The following is a 16,596-nucleotide window of genomic DNA, read 5'->3' as shown; positions in this document are numbered from 1 at the left end:
CGGGCTCATATATACAAAGATCTCCCATATAGCCTTAACAGACTGTAGGGGCAAGTGCTGTTAGCGAGCACCTATGAAGGCCGGAACGGTACACGAGGGGGTGGGTGGCCAGCACCACGCCCGACCGCCTTTGTCTCCCTAGTGGCAATGTTTACACACCGCACCAGGTACTCATTTGAGGCTGAGTCGACCTAGGGGAGGCCCGGGACCGGTTCAGATAATCGTCACTGGTGTTGGCCGTGAGCGGGAATCGAACTCGGGGTCGCCAGGTTCATAGCGCAGCGCGCTAACTGCTACACTACCGCTCCCCACACAGAGACACACACAGAGACACACACACACAGACAGACACACACACACACACAGACACACACACACAGAGACACACACAGAGACACACACAGAGAGACAACAAAGATCCCCCATATAGCCTTAACAGACTGTAGGGGCAAGTGCTGTTAGCGAGCACCTATGAAGGCCGGAACGGTACACGAGGGGGTGGGTGGCCAGCACCACGCCCGACCGCCTTTGTCTCCCTAGTGGCAATGTTTACACACCGCACCAGGTACTCATTTGAGGCTGAGTCGACCTAGGGGAGGCCCGGGACCGGTTCAGATAATCGTCACTGGTGTTGGCCGTGAGCGGGAATCGAACCCGGGTCGCCAGGTTCATAGCGCAGCGTAGCGCTAACCGCTACACTACATATACACACACTCCCACACTGACACTCACTCCCCAGCGGTGACGTGTGGAATCGCCAGTTGCGAGTAGGCATTTGAAAGTTGTATTGAAAGAGTTGTTTCGCACGGAATTTCTTATCTCCGTGTCGTCACAAGTGGAGCTTTCGTACAATCAGTTTGTCGACGCACGACATCTGTTGGACGGATGGACGGGCCTCAGGAACGCAGCCAATTCGTAGGCTGGGGGGACAGCACGTTAAAGCGTTTTGACGGCTAGTTGCAAGATAACGTTGCATTTTTTGCAGCGTGTTTTACGCACCGCACCGTTATTTTATTATTGGAGGTTTGTATCGTCACGTTAATAGGCAAAGTTCTAAGCGAGGCGACGCTCAGCAAGCAGCCACTCAGCCTGTGTGACGGCGCTAAGTTAAACAATATGGCGCTGGGTCGCGCTCGCCGATTGGTTGCGGCGCGTGACGTCGCCACGACAAAGCAGCCAATCAGAGGGGCGGAATGTTGCCGGGGTAAAACGTTTCTCAGCGTATTATTATTATTAGACAAGATGCATTTTTAAATACATCGATACACAGTATAGTCGATTCCTACTAATGGCCAATACCAGTTGCCATTATCAGGAACCGATCTTGGGCCTCCCCTAGGTCGACTCGGCCTCAAGCGAGTGCCTGCTGTGATGATGTATACTCGTGGCTGGGGAGACAAAGGCAGCCAGGGGTGTGGTGCTAATCACCGACCCCCTACGTGTGTGTAACTCAACAGCTGGAGCAGAGTAAAATATGACGACACCCTTCTTGCTTTTCACTTTGTTGGAGTGGTTCGTGTGGAGCCCCCCCCAACGTCAACCCCCCCCACCCACCGTCACCCCCCCACCGTCACCCCCCACCACCGTCATCCCCCCCCCCCCCCAGAGTCACACCTCCCTCATAGTCAACCCCCCCAACCACCACCCCCACCATCACCTCCCCCCACCGTTACCCCCCCGCTACCACCCCCACCTTCAACACCTCCACCGTCACCCACCCCCAACCGCCCACCATCACCACCACCCCCACCGTCACCACCACCCCCACCGTCACCACCACCCCCACCGTCACCACTACCCCCACCGTCACCACCACCCCCCGTGATATAAAATCGGCCCTTGGCCTGGGCAAAGACGGCACAAGATTTTGAGTGCGAGTCCGAGATGGTCGCTCTCGCCGCTCGTGCGTGTTTGGTGCTGGGGCTCTGGGTGAACGGGGCACGGGGTGAGTGGATTCCCACGGCTCACACAAGCACACAGTCGTGTACACCCGCACACGTGTGTGTAGGTGTGCGTGCTACGTAGCGGTTGACTTCAACCACGTCTCAAGACGCCTTACCGGACGGTGTATTTATCATCGCGCGAATTGCCTTGCCAAGTCGGGCGACAGATGCTTTATGGGCGGCATGGTAGCTAGGAGATTTTAACTGCCTCGCTTGGTATGTAGAAAGTCGCGAGTTCAATTTCAACCCTGACGTCTGCTCTATATTTGGAGTTTGCATGTTCTATCTCGCCGTGTTCGTGTGCATTTTTCTCCGGCTCCTCCGGTTTTTCTGTCCACATTTAAAAACATGCGTTTTGAGTATTTGGCTGCTATAAATTTCGACATGATAGGCCGCATGATCAACATCATCACCACCATCATTTTTGATGTATGTAGAACTTATTTCGTACCGTACGTAGCCAACCGTAGATAATCAGAGGTGCGGGGGGGAAGTACAACAAACTAAACACAACAACCAGTTTAATAAAAGAGTTTTCAACTTTAGACGATTTAAAAGTGCATAGCTCCCACTCCCAGTGGCTTCCTAATATCGCAAGGAAGAGCGTACAAGACGCTCGCAGAAAGCGCATTACAAAGCGCACAATGCGATGACCGTCTTTGTATTATGGTTAACTAAAAGCCGCTGTTGCGAGGATGAGCGGAATTTGCGTGATGATGGTTTATGCTCCTTAACGAGATCAGTAAAGGCATTGATGTTCATTTGTGGTAAGCACTTTGTGTGTAATGAGTGCGACCAGATAAACTAAAAACTAAACTGTTTTTTTATTTTACAAGGTAAGGCTCACCGAGCTATAGAGTTATTTTTTTTAGAGGCGACCTGGTTACCGTAAATTATAGCGCAACGAAGTGGGCTCATCATATGGACATTTATAGCAGCAGCCAAAATCTCTAAATGCGCGTTGATTATAAATGTGGAAGGGAAAACCCGAAGGACCCGAACAAAAATCCACGTGACCACGGGGAGAGACAACATGCAAACTCCAATTATACAGCAGGTGTCAGGGTCGGGATAAAACCCACGACCTCCTGTATACCAGGCGAGAGAGTTAACATCACCTAGCCACGGCGATGCCATGCGATGGCGAGATAGGCGCAATTTCTGGAGGTCATTGCGTCCAGCGTCGTACGTGATACGACACATTGCCACCACTTTCTTTCAGCAATTTTTGCAGTTGACGTCTGACATTTCAAATGTTCGCTCTTAAAAACTTTTCCACCACCTGGATTTTGGTTTTGTAGCCGACCCCTGGATGGCACTGATGCTTATCTCAGTGACCTAGCTTCTCCAGGAAATGTGAGCATATGCAAGTGGAAAATGTTGATTGCATTTTTTTAAGTGCTTTGTCCTTTCAGTAACCTGCCATCCCACGCTGACTGTACAAATGTTCATGGCTATGCATAGCACTTTCTTACAAACCAGGTTACCTGAGTTAAATTATAGGCCATGGCTTACATCAGCGGTGACTGCTATCCGGAATCTGCAAGGATGACCGGAGATTGTGTGATGATGTATGCTCCTTGACGAGATCAGCAAGGCATTGCGGTTCATTTGTGGAAAGCATTTTGTGTGCGATGAGCACGACCTCATAATGTGTTCGTTCAGCAACTGAAGCCAATGCAGCTCGGCGACCACTGGACGAACTTGGTCAAATCTTGCAGTACCCGTCACGACACGTGCCAAAGAATGTTGTACACTCTGCAGCTTGGTAATGTTTTTTTTTCTCCAGATGTCCCGTGAGAGTAGTGAGTTGCAATAATCAATCCTTGTAAATACTATGCTGCACACCATCATGTTGGCTGTGTCTAATGTGCCCCATCGAACCCTGATGTGAAAATTGCAGGACCTTACTATGTTGTTGCACGCGGCGATCAAACGACATTCTGTTCGAGGATGGTGCCGAGGCTCTTTATATGAGTAGAAAACTGAAACCTGGAGTCTGCGACCACCCACACCTGATCCTCCCACAATTGTTTTAGCCTGAGCCTGAGTGCAACCAGCAGAACCTCAGATTTTTATGGATTAAGCAGCATTTTCTTTCGCGCTAACTACACGTGCGCCGCTTGCAAGCAATGTTCAAGGTTACAGAGGCTCTCCATATCTTACTTTGACTTCACTGCAGTTTACAATCGTGCATCGTCAGCAAATTAATAAAACTTGATGGCATGTGACGAGATGACATCGACGATCAGAGACCCGTATCTTGAAAACAGGAAGAGCCTGAGGACGGATCACTGTGGTACTCGGCATGGCATGGGTGATGACTGTTCGTCCTCAACTTAACGAACTGTGATCGACCATGCGGGTATAACTAAATCCACCCCAGTGGTGTACCCAATACACAAAACATTGACCTTAGCCGCCCGATGAGTATCTCATGGTCGATGGTGTCAAAGGCGGTGGAGACATCGAGTCCAACCAACCTGTCATCCGTGATCTTGTAGAGGTCATCGGTGATCTTTGGTAATGCCATCTCAGCGCTGTGGAACATCCGGTATGACGACTGCAATGGGTTAAATCTGCCTGTTGCAGCGACCTGGGGAAGTAAACACTCCAACCACAGGCGCTCTATGACCTTTGAAATCGTGCTCTGGTTTGAGTCCGGGCGATAGGTTGTGGGTTCACTATGGCGCAAGCTAATGCTTTGTCAGGAGCTGTGTTACCTGCGCAATTTTTAACCAGTCTGGGAAACAGCCCTCGCTGAAGGAAACATTTGCAATGTGAATAATCGGCGGTGCGAGCACATGCGACCGTAATTTGAGAATCAAGGTGCGGAATGTAGTCAAGCGACGATACCTCTGCAACCAACGTTGGTGACAAGCTTATCGAGTTTTTCATTGGTTCCAGGTTGATCAAACTCAAATTGCAGACCGAGAGAATGCATTGCCTTCAAGTTAGAAACTGCTGTCTCGATTGTCACTTTTTAAAATTGAAGAACGACGCAAGTACAGGGACTGCTCTACTTAGGAACTAGTTAGGTTCCAGAAATCTGTTCGTAAGTCGATTTGTTCGATTTTAAACATGTTGTATGGCATGGACACTAAACACCGGGAATGCCTATAGAAGTTGAATAGTCTCCTATAGATGTAGATGGCACTGGTTTTTCACGTTTCGCAGATGTAGATGCCACCACCGCCATATATTTTTTGGTGGTTGAACTAACGACTCTCGGTCTGAACAGGCATCTGGAACATACGGACAGCTTTATTTATATCTCTGAAAGTTCTTAAGTCGAATTTGTGTAAGAGGATGAGTCCCTGTACTGCGCAAAGACCGCTTTGATTGGTTGATGGGTGGTTGGAGGCAGCAGGACCCTTCATGACGCAACACAGAGCACTGGGGTCCCGATCCGACTTATTAATGCACAGAGCATAGAATGATCTGTGAGATGACGCAACAATGAGTTGGTTGAGAGATCTGATGGCGGCACTGGAAGCGAATCGAACAGTCATATGAATTAAACGTGATAACCCCACCTCCGAAAATCACTGCATCAGAGGCGTTGCAGGACTGGGCACTTACTTAGTCCTGTCTGCATTCTTTTCAGGTGCAACCTCTGAGGGAGACGCGAGTCTTCAGTGCTCCAAATTTGGTTCCACGGTGAGCGTCTGTACCAAGAGGTTCGTCATCGGTGTGGTTGGTGGCTCCGTGCTCCTGCCCTGCACCTTCTCGCTTCGTTCTGCCTCGAGCCAATATAGCGTGGAGTGGAGACTCAGGGAGGTCAATAAGGGAGCAGTCATATTCAACAGTTCGAATAACAATTACACTGACGACAAGTTTAGGGATCGACTCAGACTGCTGGGAGACCCAGGCAAGGGTGAGGCAAGTATCCTCATCGTCAACCTGAAACATGCGGACATAAACACCTACTTCTGCCGAATCAAAGAGTGGGAAATGAGCGAACAAAGAATCAAAGAATATATTTACTATGGTCATCATGGAACCCGCCTGCTCGTCAAAGGTACGTGTCGTCTCGGTATTGAGATCTGGTTCAGGTAACAAACATTTCAGGACCCCTGCCTCTCCATTGTGGCAATGACTCATGCAGGGCTAGCTTTAGGAAAATTCAGGGAAATCATCAAGAGTGTTGCATTGTCTTTGAGAATCTCTGGCTACGAGAATATCAAAGAGTGACTGAGAGGAATTTAGTGACATCTGATTGTAAATTGCCATCATCATTATCTGGTAGGGGGGATAAGTGATTTCGATTTGTATAAATTCATGAATGTGTTTAAAACAAGTAGGGACGTTTATGACATCAGGAAGTGATGCAAAGTATTCAACATTTGGTGCTACACCAGCTGCTTTTGAAAACGTTGGTAAAGATGTTACATACGACTCACTGGCTTGACATATTCCTTATAAAAATAAACGCTGGGAAAAGTTTGAGACGATACGGCCGCCATCTTGGCCACGTGGTGGCCTCAAGACATCGTTAACTACATAACCGCCTCACTCACTCCACAAGTCTCTTAACCTTATCCGAACAACACCCCTACATCACAGGTACATCTAATTCACTCTACCAGCAACTTAATCCACGTAGTTGTACACAAGTAGGAATCCATACTCTTTGGTTCTTTCGGTAAAGTCACGTAGTTAGAAATGTAATGAAATAAAACAAATCACGACGTTTTGATTGCAACGCAAGCGGTCGTCATCAGGCAGAGGAGTCAGCCTCTAAAGGCAAACTGTTTATAAAGGTTTGGGGATGGGCGTAGCTCAAGTGTATCAACAGCACCAGGAGCATGGGTAGTGCACGAGTGCCAATGCAGCAACAATGCCAATGCAGCAACAATGCCAATGTAGCATCAATGCCAATGCAGCATCAATGCCAATGCAGTGGGCGAGAGAGCTGCCGTGGCAAGAGGTTATATAAGTCAGAACGGGGGGGAGGAGCAAGGGGAGAGAGAGTGGGGGTAGGGGGATGGAGGGGCCCTGCGTGAGCGCTAGGGGTAGAGAGGACGTGAAGCTGGGGGGGGGGCAGGGGGGGGAAGTGGGAGGCTGGGGATGCTGGGGATGCAGCGGAAATTAACACGTAAAAATAGACTAGTACCCGGCAGATATAATGGAACAACCATAAACAGTTAAGGTTTTAGCTGGTTAATAACATACTTCCAATGATTGCTCAATTTGTATCCATCTTCTCGGTTGAAGTTATGTCTATGTTTATAAATCTGGATGGCTTCATGACCAAACCTTTGATAGTAGCCCGAAGGTTTGCAGAGTACCTTGGTCTCAGAAAAAAACAATATAATGCGAGCCCACAGCGTTACAACAATGGTCAGCCACGGCAGAGGTATTGATTCTGCCGTGTTTCAGATCTGCCTTGTGTTCGCGAACACTGTCCGAGACATGTCGTTTCGTTTCCCTAATGTAACTGTGACTGCAGGTACATCTCAGTTTGGAGACTCCAGGATATTGCACGTCAGGAATGACATCCTGCACAGATGGGTTTAGATCACGGATTTTGTGTACTGTATTGAATCGGACCTGGATCTTGTGTTTGTTTAAGATTTTGGAATTATTTTTGGTAACACCTGCTATGTATGGTAACATGATGGTTTTGATCGGCATCTCAGGGGGTTGTTTTTCCCTGGTTGGAAAAACAGCTTTGCGAGTACCCATTCATCTTGAGGGCCTGGTGTACGTGTTCCAGTTCAATGGCTAGGTGGTGTTGGTCGGAAATGCAGTGGGCCCTATGGTGTAGTGTTTTAATCTGGGGATTCACTTGGAAAAATAGACTAGTACCCGGCAGATATGATGGAACAACCATAAACAATTAAGTTTTTACCTGGTTAATAACATCTTCTCGGTTGAAGTTATGTCTGTTTATATACCTGGATGGCTTCATGAACAAACCTTTGATAGTAGCCCAAAGGTTTGCAGAGTACCTTGGTCTTGGAAAAAACAAGGCATCTACAGCATTATAACGGCAATCCCAACATTATAACAGTATTCCCAGTGTAATGTAGCTCTCAGAGACGCCATCTTCTCTTCTGTATGTTTATTAAGCATAAAGTCCAATAACAACTCAACACATAACACGAGTGACTCCGTACACTCAGGTGATGAGACACAACCCTACTCGGAGACAATCTAGCTTCCAAGCTCCAGACAACTTGCAGGCGATGGAGACAGCCCGATCCCAGGTGACATATCTGTCGTGGGGCAGAACACATCCCTCCACCGCATGGCCTTGTGGGAGCCTCAGTACATCTTCCATTACGGAATCAGAAGAAAAACTGATGACGTAACGTACGTCGTCACAATGGTTAAAGGGTTAATGTGCTTGCCAGATATAGTGGGTTCACTTGAGAGACACACTTGACTTAGGGGGCAACACGTTTATTCTACGACCAGAATGGGGTAACTACATTAATGTAACAACGGGATAACTATATAGCGGTAACCACCACGGGGTAACTACATAACCGGATTAGGTCAGTTAACACACTACCTGACCCACGATGCCGAGCGTGAAGAGCGAAGAGACGTAGCACAGCGGGTTCCATTCCAGTAGAGAGCCAGAAATTGTACCTCGGGACCTCCCTTTTAAGCCACTCAGCGTGGCTTGGCTCCGCCACGGCCACGCCCCCTTCTAGAACTCACTAGAAGACTCTGGGCCTTCCATCACATGTCCCTTCTGTAACATTTGGCCCACATCCTTACCCTGTCCTGTCACGTGCCCTTGCCTGCCAATCGGGCTGCTACGTCCTCACATGCTCTCTCTGCCCGCCGCTAGAACCATGCTCCTTAGGGACCAATTACCATGGCAAAGCAAACCCTGCTGGCAGAGAGGGCTAATTACTGGCTCTGGGCGCCAAAGTGACCCAATATACATCACTACACCTTCATAGCCATGTAGTTTATCAGGGACCATGTACATTGTGCTCTCTGTGCAACCCCAATCTACCACCTATGAGCACTCTATCACAGACTCATGCTGCCAAATCGTTCGCATTCCTTTTCTGGTGCAGCCTCTGAGGGAGACGAGAGTCTTCAGTGCTCCAACTTCAGCGACATGGCGAGTGTATGCACCGAGAGGATCGTCATGGGCGTGGCAGGCGGCTCTGCCCTCTTGCCCTGCACCTTGTCGCATCATTCTCTCTCACACCAAGTCCACGTGGAGTGGAGACTCCAGGAGGTCAACAAGGGACTGCTCATATTCAACAGTTCAAACAACTACACCGAAGGGAATTTCCAGGATCGACTCAGACTGGTGGGAGACCCAACCAAGGGGGAGGCGAGCATCAGCATCACCAACCTGAACTGTAGTGACACAAATGTCTACCTCTGTCACATCAAAGAGTTGAAAATGAACCAACAGGGAAACAGCGAGTACAATTACGCTGACCAAATTGGAACCCTCCTGGTCGTCGACGGTAAGTGGGCCATACGTTCAAGCTTGCGTGTACACAGGCGACCCTCTACTGCACAGTCACTCGTCTCAACATTCCATTTACACGGACCTTTTTGTTCGCCACGGCGCACAGGGTCAACGTAAGGACAATCGTCAATTGCAATGCATTCATTATGATCAGCCATGGCTAAGGAAATGGAAATTCGTTCATCTGACAAGAAAGAAAATGCTCGATAAAATGTGCGTTTAATTAAAAAGACCATATCCTTGCAGACGCACGTCTTCCGTCCTTGATATGATAGAAATTCTCGTCGCTTGTTTTCCAGTAGGGGGAGCGATGATCAGGTTTTGTATTTATTTCAGAATAAAAAAAAATTGGCACGAAAACCATTTCTGGTGACAATTCTTGGCAATGTCTTCCCGAATACAGTCCGGTCCTGCTACATAATGGATTTAGCGCCACTCAAAGTGCATTATTATTATTAGAAATCTGGCCATGTCTCTTAAAAACACCTCCATTGTGATCAGAAATCTGGCCATGTCTCTTAAAAACACCTCCATTGTGATCAGAAATCTGGCCATGTTTCTTAAAAACACCTCCATTGTGATCAGAAATCTGGCCATGTCTCTTAAAAACACCTCCATTGTGATCAGAAATCTGGCCATGTCTCTTAAAAACACCTCCATTGTCATCAGAAATCTGGCCATGTCTCTTAAAAACACCTCCATTGTGATCAGAAATCTGGCCATGTCTCTTAAAAACACCTCCATTTTGATCAGAAATCTGGCCATGTCTCTTAAAAACACCTACATCGGCTGATTTGTCACACAAGCAGGATATGAAGTTGCAACCTTACACAGTGCGGATCCAAGTCGTCTAACCACAATGTGTCACGTGACCTCCATTGCGCAGATGTCCCCGTGGAATCCAATCTGACTACTGCATCTAACTCAACATCTTCTTTCATGGTTTCCGTGATATCCATCGGCTCCATCTCTCTGGGTGCCGTCATCGCGTGCGTTGTGCAGAGGGCACTCCGAGCCAGAGGTGAACGCTTTCGCTGATGTGAGGGGTGAACAACAACAAACTGTCTACACGAAATTCGCTCGCAAAACCCGCGGGAGATTGTCGTGTTAGGTTCCTGGGAAATGCCGCGGGTAGGTAAATTAGCAGTGGTGAAGTATAATGGCCATTTGGTAAGTTGGGAGGAACCATGGCCGTGGGTCAGACCCCTCGTAGCTTAACTAACTAGCCCCTTTCTTCACTAAACACCAAATAAAATATGGCACATTACACAATAACAGGATGATTCACCAAACTCTACGTCCATAAACGTTGCATCTTCTGAAGAGCAACTCAAAGATTTTCATTAGTTCTTTGCTAATAAGATCAATCGCATTAGAGAGGGTATCTGCCCAGCAATTAGTCCTGATCCTTGCTTGGACCCAAGGGCTCCTCTCATCTTTGAGGCCTTTTTACTGGTCCTGCCATACAAACTACTGCGGGGATAAAATGGACCACGTGTGAAATAGATCCCTGTCCCTCTTGTCTTCTTAAGGAGGCCTTTGAGCCAGTGATCCCAATGGTGACCGAATTGGTAAACTCTTCCCTCTCAGAAGGAATGTTCCCGGGACCCTGAAAAAGGCTTTAGTGTGACAACTTGTAAAGGAAACAGGACTGTATGTTGATATCCTGGCTGACTATCACCCAATCGCCAATCTTCAATTTTATGGGAAGATTATAGAAATGGTGGCCTCCTCCCAGTTGGAGTCGTGTCTTGAGACCGAATGCTTCTTTGATGTAACTCAATCAGGCTTCAGGGCCGATTGTGCAACTGAGTTCGCCCTGATTTGCATGGCAGACGATCTCCTCATGGCATTGGACAGGTGCTGTATTTCAGTCCTTGTTATGTTGAACTCAAAGGCACCGCATTCTCCCTGGTCTGCCGTCTTGAGTTTTAATCAACCTGGAGCTGATGCAAAAAACTCAATAACCCTGGCACCAACGTCAGTGGCAGAGATGTCTCTCGATCATGTTACGCAGTCGATCATGGATTTTCCGGTGGCTTCGGGGGGTAAGGGCGCGACGGATTTTACAAAACGCCCCATAATCACCACGTCGTCTTTATTTAAAATAGATCATTTTTGCACGTTCTTGCATAACATTATGTTTTTATTAGGTGCTGTGTACATGGATTTTGAGCGTTTTAAATTTGTTTACTATGTGAAATTGATATCAATAAAAATACAAATAGACAAAATAAATATACTACTTAAAAAAGTGACTGCATTTACTGTACCGTACTTACCACTCCAATCTAGAAGACTGCAGTATGTTCATTGCTTAAGCTTTTGTATGTAGTGTATCATGTTACATATATATTTGACACTGCAATCAAGCATAGCTACTTTTTTGTCACACACACGGTGCTAATTGCTACTTTTTTGTCACACACACGGTGCTAATTGCTGGACTAGGTCACAGCCTTTTCCTAGCGGTTTTGCCCATCTCGCCGAATCGGCTCGGGACCACCGGATAAAGCTGGAAGCTGAATAATCGCACGCCAGATAATCAATGATCAACTGTATATCCAATTTGCGTTATGAAAACAACAACAACAACAACAGCACGCATGCGCACAGTTATGGGGAAAACGGACAGCAGTTGACTTGCTACGCAATGTTAATTTTTTTGTCCTTTCGTTCTCAGCTTTGAAGAGATCGTCATTGGCTATGGTGAGAATCCTTTGAAGGAGAGCTCATGCTGCTCGTCAAACTCCCGCATCTCGCGTACAAAAACTCCTCCGGTGCGCGTCGTGACGGGCGCTTCAAGGTCCGACCGTATCCGCCCAGTCCCCCGCCGAGCCGCGTTGGATTGCGGTCGCCGAACGTACGCGTCGTGAGGTCGCACATTTAGACGGCTCATTCGTCGGCCGACGGATGAGTGGTTATATGCGCGAGGATACCGGAGCACCCGGAGAAAAAGCCCACCTGTGTGCGAGGGGTAACACTCGATCCTATACAGACAGACCAGGTGGGGGGGGGACAACATTATTGGTGCCTCGCCTTTTCCTGGCAAGTCAGGGTATGGCTTTCGCACTTCACCTGGGAGAGTCCCTCAATGTTGTCGGAGGATCCTCGTCCCAGGGCCTATCTGGCGCATTGTCGTTTTGCCTTGAAGAAGGCGCCATTGGCATGGCAGCGTGTTGTTGTTAAAGTGAACTTGCATTGACCGACCTCCACCCGTGGTACGGTGAGCGTGGAAAATGCCCACGGTTTTTGTTCTCACTTCCGGCATTTACTTCTGTGTGTCCATTCCACAGGTTGCGAGGGAGACTCCGATCACATACGATACAGTGCGGGTGGAACGCATAACCAGCACATCGGAAGACAGAAACAATTTTTATACTCACTCGAACATGATTTACTCAACAGTTAGCCACTAGAATTGGGTGAAGTGAGTTTACAACCACAGTGTCCTGACCTAGCCTCCAGTATATATTTTTTTACTTTCAACCAAGGCCATAATTATAATATATATTGGGGCAATTGCAATGCGACAGGAAACCACGCACCGCCGTCCGAAATAGTCATTAGCAAATGTAATCATAACCATAACTAAACTTAACAATATTCTTAGTTCTTTCGGTGAAGTCACGTTGAAGGGAATCAACAAAATAATAAAATATATATAAAACAATATTATTTGGTTGTTTCCCTTCAACGTGACCTTACCGAAAGAACTAAGAATATGAATTACTGCAGTCACGAAAGCTTTAAATCAAAATTTAAACTTAACAAATTGGCATTATTATTACGACCAGTTCTAGTATTACGGTGTACTGCAGTTCTGCGTGTGGTTTGTCCAAGTGGTGTTGCCGTACCCCAGCAGAAGCCGTTGCTTGACCGACTGCTGTGGGTAGGTACAATCAATGTCAAACACTGTACTGTCTCTCCATTTCATTCCTTTCAAATTTATAAAAAAAAAGTGGAAAAAAAGAATTAATGAGTGTGACGTAGGCTATATCACTATCGAGTGTAAACAATGGTTTTTGGTGAAAACTGGCCGATTTGCGATTGCTAAGCAATCAACCATCACTAACGTTAGCTAGCATAGCTAAGTAAGTTACTTGGAAAGTGAATTAGCCACACATTCACCCAAAGACAAACAATGGCGCTCACGGGCGTATTCAACGGACGTTAATGTCTTTAATCTTTGGTTCTTTCGGTAAAGTCACGTAGGTAGAAAAATAAAAAAAGCAAAAAATAATATATCACGACGTTTCGATCGCAACACAAGCGGTCGTCCTCAGGCGGGAAAAAATAATCCAGCAGTGGAACTGCTTAACCAGCGAGAGAGCTGTTACAACAAGTGGTTATTTACGTGGCGATGGGCAAGCAAGCGGGGTCTGAGCTGGAACGGACTTCCACGTCAGTTGTGTTAATGGGGGAGATTAGGGATAGAGATTAGCATGAAAGGATAAGGCTGCTCCGTTTTGAACATACAATCACACTTAGCATTAACAGATAAAATGTCCACATCTGATTGGGACCTTGTAGATAATGTGACTGTTTCTTCTGCCGCGACAATGTCAGCCAAATGTAAAGTTAAACTGATTGCTAAATTCAACATCTTGTCAAAAAAGAAGCCAGATCCACACGTTAAAAAAGTTAGATGTTAACAAGATTGTCTTCAATCAGAGTAACAGCCCAATTAACGATAGTCTAAAATCGGTACTAGCTGGAGGGATGGACTTTGCAGTCACCCCCCAAACACATCCCATTGGATGATATCATTGCCCAGGTTAACGTAGCCCACAAAGGTTTAGGTCACATCCCAGCAGATGTCGTAAGATCTGAATTTCGCCGCCATCAAAAACGCTAAGAAACCCATTAGTAACATCAGCAGGTACTAGTGCTCTGAACTCGCTCAATTGAAAAAGAGAGATGACATTCTAGATTTGAAGCTTTCGTGACTGCAAGGATCCATACTCTTTGGTTTTTTCAGTAAAGTCATGTAGGTAAAATAAAATAAAACGTCGTGATTTCATTTATTTTATTTTTATTTTACCTACGTGACTTTACCGAAAAAAACAAAGAGTAGAGATGACATTGTCATCCTTTCAGCCGACAAGGGCAATACCACGGTCATCATGGATAAAACCATATACAACAACAAAATACAGTACATTAATGATGGCAGTTATGTCAAAATCAACAAAGATCCTACTAACCGCCTGGCTACAAAAAACAACAATATCATCACTATTTCGACTTCTATAATCGAATCGACCAAGCAGCTCTTTCTAAAACCTTCGGCTGCTAGACCACCCAGATTTTATGGTCTTCCAAAAATCCATAAAGAAGGTACTCCACTCCTCCAATCGTTTCTACCATAAACTCACCTACCTACAAACTGGCCCGGTTTCTGTCTGAGACCCTGCTTCCATTCACGGGCAAGACGACCTCAGCAGTACTTAATTCAGCTCACTTGGTTTCTCTAATCAAGGACATTTCACTGTCTCCTGATAATGATTTGCTTGTCAGCTTCGATGTAGTCTCTCGGTTAACCAAGGTACCTGTACCTGACACCATAGCAATCATTGAAGACTTGGTCCAACAAGGACTGAATCCTGATATACCAGCTTTGGTGAGGCACTGCCTTACCAACACTTACTTTATCTGGAATGGTACATTCTACAAACAAAATGCAGGTACCCCTATGGGTTCTCCCGTATCACCAGTGGTAGCGAATGTTTTCATGGAGAAATTTGAAACAGATGCCATCCTGACATCCACCCTACGTCCTTTCCTGTGGAAGAGATACGTAGATGACACTTTTGTCATGTGGTCACATGCCCAGCCAGCACTGAACCAGTTTTTCAATCAGATCAATTCCATACACCCATCCATCAAATTCACCATGGAAGTGGAAAATGATGGCAAGCTACCATTCCTGGATGTTTTGATCGAGAAGAGGCCTGACGGCTCGTTGGGACATTCCGTCTACAGGAAAGCCACCCACACGGATTCCTATATAAAGTCTGACTCCCACCACCATCCGGCCCAGAAGAACTCCCTCATGAAAACACTACACCATAGCGCCCGCTGCATCTACGACCAGCGCCACCTAGCCAGTGAACTGGAGCACGTACACCAAGCCCTCAAGATGAATGGATACCCAGACCGCACAATCCGCAAAGCTGTAGCCCCAACCATGGGGAGACAACATTATGAGGACCCAATCAAAACCATCACCTTGCCATACATAGCAGGGGTTACCAAAAATATTTCCAAAATCTTCAACAAACACAAGATCCAGGTCCAATTCAATACAATACACACACTCCGTGATTTGATCCCATCTGTGAAGGATATCATTCCTGACATGCAATACCCTGGTGTCTACAAACTAAGTTGTGTCTGCGGAAGCAGTTTCATTGGGGAAACGAAACGACATGTCTCGGACTGTGTTCGCGAACACAAGGCAGATTTGAAACACAGCAGAACCAATACCTCTGCAGTGGCTGATCATTCTTAAAGCGCAGTGGGCTCACACAATATTGCTTTTTCCGAGACCAAGGTACTCTGCAAACCTTTGGGCTACCATAAAATATTTGTCCATGAAGCCATCCAGATGTATAAACACGGAGACAATTTCAACCGAGAAGATGGGTATATGCTGAGCAATCATAGGAAGGACGTTATTAACCAAGCAAAATCGTAACTTGCTGTGGTTGCATCCATTCTTCCCTGCCGTTTGGCTGTTATCTCCAACTCTCTGAGTTGCATTGCCCTGTTATGTGCCTCTGCATTAATGGGCTGGGGTCTCACTAACATGGCCACCTCTGCTCTCTTAGCCTCGATGTTTCGATGGTTCTGGCTGTGTGATGGGTTTTGTGTCTCACTGGCGCGACCACCATTGGGGTGGTTCTCTTGCGTGGACGCCCTTGGCTCACAGCGCAGTTGGCAGCACCGCAGCTTGTGTTACACATAGACATGACATTAACTGACTAATCCCCCTAATCTCCCTGCCAAATCTCTCCAATCAACATAGTGCTAATCTCCCATCAACACTGCTGTTGTGCGCATATGCAGGGACGGTGCTCTTACGCGGCGACGGAAGCTCATTTCATGCTAATCTCTCTTCCTAATATCTCTCTTCATAATCTCCCCCATTAACACAACTGACGTGCTTGCGTCCGGGGATGGAATTCCTTTCTAGCTCAG

At 46.9% G+C, this 16,596-nt stretch overlaps 1 protein-coding gene across 1 annotated transcript; it reads left to right on the top strand.

Moving 5' to 3' along the window:
• The first annotated feature begins 1,817 nt into the window (after window positions 1-1,817).
• On the top strand, window positions 1,818-14,521 carry LOC116957646 (junctional adhesion molecule-like). Its single transcript, XM_032979916.2, has 6 exons — window positions 1,818-1,945; window positions 5,551-5,964; window positions 8,984-9,388; window positions 10,280-10,414; window positions 12,077-12,102; window positions 12,690-14,521. Exons 1-6 carry the CDS (start codon window positions 1,885-1,887, stop codon window positions 12,810-12,812), a joined length of 1,164 nt encoding a protein of 387 aa, XP_032835807.2. The 5' UTR covers window positions 1,818-1,884; the 3' UTR covers window positions 12,813-14,521.
• The last annotated feature ends 2,075 nt before the right edge of the window (window positions 14,522-16,596 follow it).

The sequence above is a fragment of the Petromyzon marinus genome, chromosome 79, assembly GCF_048934315.1.
Source record: "Petromyzon marinus isolate PM22_M1 ecotype Great Lakes invasive population chromosome 79, UKy_Petmar_22M1.pri1.0, whole genome shotgun sequence".
Lineage (NCBI taxonomy): Eukaryota > Metazoa > Chordata > Hyperoartia > Petromyzontiformes > Petromyzontidae > Petromyzon > Petromyzon marinus.
Note: the sequence above shows the minus strand (reverse complement) of the source record. Positions and strands in the feature narration are given on the sequence as shown.